The sequence below is a fragment of the Microtus pennsylvanicus genome, chromosome 2, assembly GCF_037038515.1.
Source record: "Microtus pennsylvanicus isolate mMicPen1 chromosome 2, mMicPen1.hap1, whole genome shotgun sequence".
In the NCBI taxonomy this organism is placed as follows: domain Eukaryota; kingdom Metazoa; phylum Chordata; class Mammalia; order Rodentia; family Cricetidae; genus Microtus; species Microtus pennsylvanicus.
In genome coordinates this window covers 3,791,446-3,798,062 of record NC_134580.1, presented here as the reverse complement: position 1 = coordinate 3,798,062, position 6,617 = coordinate 3,791,446, and the positions used below count along the sequence as shown (strand labels likewise).

The following is a 6,617-nucleotide window of genomic DNA, read 5'->3' as shown; positions in this document are numbered from 1 at the left end:
GACTGGAGTAGGAGCAACACAGCCGGATGGGGTTAGGTGGGGACTTAGGGAGCAGGAGAAAAGGGGGATGGACATTTGGAAAAGGGATTGGAGCACCGGACAAGGCAATCTTGGAAGTGTTTACCTTTCAACCACACCCTTAGAGGTGACACATGTCAGAGGTGGGAGAGGGACCGAGGCCCCACCCACCACAGCAGGAGGAACTATAAAGACAGGCTGGTCCAGCACTAGCCTCATCCAGACACACGCTCTGCTTGCCCATTGCCCAAGATGAGGACTCATCTGCTTTGGTTGTTGCCCCTGATTCTGCTGGGCTCCTCAGGTAAGCCGGGAAGTAGGAACCCTGTCCTAGGTCACCAGAGTCCTTCAGGACTCTGGCTGACATCCTGACCTGGCTGGACCTGCCTCCAGATGATGTGGTCCTGCTGTCCAGAGGAGGTGCTGGTATAGGGGACAGGACCTGCTGAAGGCCTCACAGCCGGGCTGCCTGAGCTGGGAGGTGGGACGCTGGGACACAGTCTAGCCGTGGAACCCTTTTGTGGTACCTTCACTAGCCTTAAAATTCTTTCACTACATTATATTCTCTCTCTCTCTCTCTCTCTCTCTCTCTCTCTCTCTCTCTCTGTGTGTGTGTGTGTGTGGTCATGTCAAAGTGTGCATGTGGACATCAGGGGACAACTTGTTGGAATTAATTCTCTTCTACCATGTGAGTTTTTGGAGATTGAGCTCAGATCTTTGGGGGCTTGGCAGCAAGCACCTCTACCATCTCACTCGTTCTCCCTACTCGTCTTTTCTATCAAGTCTAGATATTTTGTTGGACTTGCTGTCTCTTTTGCCAAGTCTTGTGGGATTAGCATCATGTAGCCGGTGACCTTCTGTTGTGGGTTATGACCAGCAGCATGGACTGCTGGTTGCTTAGAGTTTTGGTTTCCTGAACCAGAGACAGAGCCCTATGCCCCTGTGCCTCAGTGTGGCTGCTGAGGGGCTGTCCATGTGGGTGATTGGGGGACAGAATGGGTTGATCGGTGGTTAGTGCTTCCCACAGAACTGTCTATGTCTCCTGTGCTGTCTGGTGTGGTTATGGAATGCCTCCATCTCTGACCCCAGCTGTGTCCCTCCAGCTCAGGCGCTGAAATGTCACGAGTGTAGTACCACCACTGGAAACTGCTACAACCCTAGATCTTGCAGCGACAAGAGCCGCTACTGCTTGACCACCTGGTATGGTGAGTACCTTGGTCCTAGGTGGGTGGGACAGGGCATGGAACCTTTTATCTGGCACCCGGGGATGCTAGGGTAAGGCAACTTGCTGGTAGAGTTGGGGGGAGGGCTGGGAAGATATGGCCCTGAGAGTCCTCTCAGTTGTTGAGAGCTTTTGAGTGCACTGCCCTCCCTTCAAAATGGAACCCAACAGTACTGTTTTAGAGTGAGTGGGATATTCCAAGTGAGCCACCGTATGTAGCGCAGACGGTGAAACGTGCTATTCTAACCCTTCCCAGGAGTGCTGGCTGCTCAGAAAGGAAAGGGGAGAAAAGTAGGGAGTGGGTAACCCTAGGCGCTTTCCTGAGCCCTGACCTTGGATTTCACTTTGAGTCCTAATTCTGATCATATTCTGAACCTTATACCTGTCACAGTCTGAGTCTTGGTCTTCATCACAATGATCTCCTACCCTGGGTTACATATTAATCCTTAATCTTGACCACATACTGAGCCCTGTTTCTCGTCACAACCTGAGTTTGACCCTCCTGACTTCTTGCTGGGGGTCCCCCTGAACTGGAGGTTGTAGGTGGCCTGGGTTTGTTACTAGGGCCAGGAGTGGGTCTTATAGGTCTCTCAGTAAATGGCTCCCCTTCTGCCCTCTGTTTCCAGCACCCCCAGGCCAGCAAACGCTCATCACAAGAACATGTGGATTTACCTGTCCCGATGTCCTTCAGAACCAGAATAACTCCAAGGCCTCCTGCTGCAACACGGACCTCTGCAACAGTACCGTGAGCCTTCACGCCAGCTGGGTGCTGCTGATTCTCAGTGTCTGCTTTATCTATCTCAGCCGATAAGAGCAGAACTCCCACGTAGGCTTAGACGCTGCTGCTCGGAGCCAGGTGTCATCATGTGACTGAAATGTTTCATAGCGTTAGGTGTGGTACTTCTACTCCAGTCAGAAGGATTCTAAGAGAGAATGTTCACTGAGTACAATCACTAGAGCTGAAGATGGGGGCCCTGGAGCAGGACCACAGGCAGAGGCTTTAGGCTAAAGGAGACCCTCGCCACTGTCCAGGGTGCTGTATGTGGAGCTCTGTCTCCAAGGTCGCCATCTGCTGGCCTCCAAGTGCTGGTGCAAGGAAGACATCATGGCTGTGAATCTGTTACCGGGGATTGTGGAAGCACCCCCCCCCCCGGGAGGCACAGTGAATTGTTTGGGGGGCTTCTTCTTTTCATATATCCCACGGATCCCTCCTTGCAACTACCTCAGAAGACCTGAGTCTGATCATCACCACTTCAAAAGAGCTGAGCTCCAGTGTTACCTGCTGATTCCTGGACCGGTAGTGAAATTTGCTGCTTTAACCTGAGTTCAAAGATTCTTGGCAAATGAAAACCCTGAGGAGAGGCCTTCAGTCCAGCTGTGGGCGAAGGGCAGATGCTGGGACAGTTTTTCCTTGAACAAGGCGTAGGTCAACCCTGGTATTAGCACAGTTGTTATGTGTGATGCCCTCTGTGTAGCCTACAGCCCCAGGATACCTTATCCTTCGGATAGACCCTGAGGATTCTATTCTAGGATGACAAGAATCTCATCAGGACTTCAGGAGCTTCTGTGATCTCCAGTCTATTCGGAAACAAAGGACAGTCACAACTGGGAGGGTGAGGGCAGGCTTTGTCCAGCTGTGAAGCCTGAGGGGTTTCTGCTGTGGAATAATCCTTCTGCACGTTGTGAACATGTGTTGTCCTCACTGTTAATAAAAACAGACTGGCCGATAGCTAGGCAGGGCTTTCAGGGCTGAGAGAATGCTAAAAAGAAGGGTAGGGTCTGAGGAGTCTTGAACCAGATGTGGAACATGGGAAGTTCATAGATGAGGTAAACGAACCTTGGGGCAGCAATAGATTAATAGAAACGGGTTAATTTCAGTTGTAAGAGCTGGTTGAAGTTAAGCCTAAGCTATCGGTCGGATATTTATAATTAACATTAAGTCTCTATGTGGTTATTTGGGAGCAGCTGCTAAGACATAGAGAAACTCCGCCTACATGTTTCCTCCCTTCTCTGCCTGTGGTCCAGCCCCAGGACTCCATCATCAGCTCTAGCGATTGATTGTACGTCCTCCATCAAAGAGGAGCTGCCCCTTCCAGTGTGTGTCTGCCTCTCTGCCCATGTCTGAAACCCTGGTCAACACCGTACCCCCATTAAGGGAATGAGCCTGGGAGCTAAATTCTAGGCTGGCGGTAGTTTGGGTGGGTAACCCCATTGACTGGATTCTCCCTAACTTTCCAGACATGTGTAGGGCAGAGAATGAATTCATGCTTGTTCATTCACTTCACGCCCTTGTTCCATTCTGGGTCCTTTTACTATGGTGTTTTCCATACACTGTGCCTCATCCAGACCTGATCACAAGACATCCACACGGTGCTGCCGCCGCTTTATTACACAAAGCTGTTGCTGGGAGGCACCAGCTCAGTGCCCTGGGAATGACAGAGGGCTGAACTCAGGTGGCCTCCCACTGGTCACCTCACCAGGTGCCAAAGAGCAATTCTAGTCAATGGAGGCAGATGGGCTGTCCCTGGACGTAGGGTTGGTTAGTAAGGGCAGAGCTGGGGCAGGTCACAAGGATCCTAGAGAAGAGCAGACCTCTGCTGGGGGTGGGGACTGGTGCTGACATTGGTTGGCTGATGAATGAAACCACAGGACTTCAACAGAGGGGAGGTCGTGAGGTGAGAGCAGGATCGCAACAGGGTGTGTGGAGCTTCTCGAGGGACATTGTTGCTCCTGAAATGGGGACTTCCACAAATGCCCTCTCTGGTCCCTAAGCTCCTTGGGTTGATGGGCTCTCGGGCAGAACATCCTGTGATTGGGGCTCCCCATGTGCTCTCCCCACAATCCAGGCATTCACTGGCTTTCTTGGCAAAGTGTCAAGTGCTGGAGACCCACTGCCGCTGAGCTGCCCACCCCCGAGGCTGATGCTGCAGAGGTCTGGAGGCTGGGGCTGGGGGCTGGTATTCCATAGGTTTCAGAGGTCCCACGAAATTTACCTTATTGCAGTGTCTAAAGGATGGTTTTCCATGCTGCCACCGCTCACATCCCTCTACCCACTGGCAGGGTAGACCCAACCTGGCAGGGACCACCCATGCTGCCATTCATTCCCGTGTCCTCAGGCACAGGCCCTAAGTTCTCTGCTTATCAGCAAAATGAGAACACGAGACTTTGTGTCAAAAAACGAAAACAACAAATTAAGGCCTGAGGAGGCCGTTCAGATGGTAGAGGGCTTGCTTCGCATTGGGTGACTCCCCGGGTTCCATCCTCAGCACTGTGCTGACAGGACCTTGCCCATCTGTAGCCCCAGCACTTGGGAGGTGGAAGCAGGAAGACGGGAAGGTCGAGGTCATTTCTGGCGTCACAGCAAGTTTGCAGTCACATGAGACTGACTTGGATGACATGAGACTTTTTTTTATATATATAAATAAATAGCTAAATAAAAAAACTCAAAAGTGTGCTACTGTATAGTCTCAACATGGCTCACTTGACTGTGTAATAATCTGTTTTCCATTGTTGTGGCAATGTTTCCTAACTCCTGGCAAGATCTTCGCAGCACCAGATTTATGGAAACGATGAGGACCAGAGAAACTGGACCCCAGGGTCAGGCTCCACAGCTGCTCCCAGAGCTGGAACTGACCATCTCTTAGGTAGTATATACCACTGAGCATCTCGGCTAGGTGCTCACTCACCGGCCTGGGTGAGCCTGGGCTGTGACTCAGAGGGCTAACAGTCTGTCTGGTGTTGCTGGCCAGACACCGAGGGCCAAAGGGGATTTCTCAGCGCCCAACTCTGATTGTCCAAGGATAGGAGCCCACCGCGCTGCTGCATCGCCTGAGCTCCCTGCAACCAGCTACGGCCTAGCTTTCATCCAGGGTTCCTCTCTTGTCAGTTAGCATCTACTTCAGTTAGTGTAATTGATTTCTCAGTTCCCCTTGAAGTCCCTGATCCTTATCTTATCTATGGTCATTTTTCTTTCCTTTTTAAAAGCAATTTCTGAAGGTTCTTGGGATGAAGGTCTTTTGATTACCAAACTGATTCTGTCATCTGTTGTTTGAAATGTTTCATATCCTATCCTCTTGAACAGACCCTGAGCTATACTTCAACTGCCCCTGTCTGCTGACATGTAATGGTGCCACCAAAGTACATTCTAGGTCATTTGTCTTTGCTTCCCAGGGACTCTGAACACATTTCTTTCATTATAGACCCATGCAGAAACTATGAGAATGCTGGTTTTGATACACAGTTGCTTCTGGATTTGGGCAAAATTGCTTAATCCAAGGCCCACTTTATATTGACATGTTGGCTTGCTTACGTCAATTACTGTGTTCCAAAAGGAATGGCTCTAGAGGGGTGATAATTCGTGGTTATAAAGTTGATGAAGAAGGCAGTGCCACACACCACAGCTGGGATAATGAATGCCCCAACAAACATCTGCTTTGTCCACCTCCTTCCTCCTTGTCGAGCATGCAGACTTCCTCCAAAATACTCGTTCACTGGAGATGTAGCATCATAGACAAATATATTGTACTGAGCATGGATCCCCTCTCTTTTTTGGGGGTGGGGGAGAAATTCAACCTGAAGGTCAGAAAAACAAAACAGCCAGCCACTGACTCTTGTCTCTACCTCAGTCCGAAATGGCCATCCTGCCTCCCAGAATCTCAGAGTGGGACAGAGACAGAGAGCTGTCTCCTCCAGTTTTTATAATCCTCTAAAGGTGTGCATCATTGTTGCCTGGTCTGCGAGGCTGGCCAGTGTGGCTGTTTTACTTTCCCCATCCCCAGGCAAGCTGTATGTATTAAAATACAAATGAAATGCCACTACATTACCGAAGACAGAGCTACAGTGAAGAAGAGAATGGCGTGTGGATTTATGTTCACACTGTCACAAAAATCAAGACACTGTAGGCCCAGTTGTTATAAGTCGGGAGCATCTGGGCATTGTGTCTGTAGGGTGTGTTTGAAAAAAAAAATAGATAGGTGGGACACCCCTACACACTCCTATGTCACTCTGTTTATTGCCCTATGAGTAATAGTCCCTTTGAGTGTTTCCATGTGGAGCCACTCTTCCTGACATCTGGCCCACAGGATGGGTGGCGCTGCACCTCAATGAGTCCTTGTTTTGCTATAAGCAATCGCATTACGTCTATATTTGACATGACCAAAATAATTAGTCTCATTATGCTAGTACCCCTTTCTGTAGCTTCGATTCACTGTATATAGTCACCCTTAAAGCGGAGACTCCCCTTTCACTGACACAACACTCAGTGCCTGGCACAGTGTTCTCAGCAAATACGTGTTGGCTGGGCACATAAGCAGGTGGGGCTTGGCTACTCTGAGTTTTTATAGGCAATGACACTGCTGGCCAGTATTCTACAGAGAAC

The 6,617-nt window shown here is 50.1% G+C and overlaps 1 protein-coding gene across 1 annotated transcript; it reads left to right on the top strand.

The window, feature by feature from the left end:
- The first annotated feature begins 253 nt into the window (after positions 1 to 253).
- LOC142844678 (lymphocyte antigen 6D-like) lies at positions 254 to 2,062 on the top strand. The gene is made up of 3 exons (XM_075963493.1): positions 254 to 322; positions 1,122 to 1,223; positions 1,867 to 2,062. Exons 1-3 carry the CDS (start codon positions 271 to 273, stop codon positions 2,049 to 2,051), a joined length of 339 nt encoding a protein of 112 aa, XP_075819608.1. The 5' UTR covers positions 254 to 270; the 3' UTR covers positions 2,052 to 2,062.
- The last annotated feature ends 4,555 nt before the right edge of the window (positions 2,063 to 6,617 follow it).

What these genes read in the sequence shown, in the direction of transcription:
- LOC142844678 (XM_075963493.1), top strand. Translation starts at nt 271, where the DNA reads ATGAGGACTCATCTGCTTTGGTTGTTGCCCCTGATTCTGCTGGGCTCC. An exon ending in GATTCTGCTGGGCTCCTCAG is followed by an intron (nt 323 to 1,121) that starts GTAAGCCGGGAA and finishes GTGTCCCTCCAG; the next exon opens with CTCAGGCGCTGAAATGTCAC. An exon ending in CTGCTTGACCACCTGGTATG is followed by an intron (nt 1,224 to 1,866) that starts GTGAGTACCTTG and finishes CTCTGTTTCCAG; the next exon opens with CACCCCCAGGCCAGCAAACG.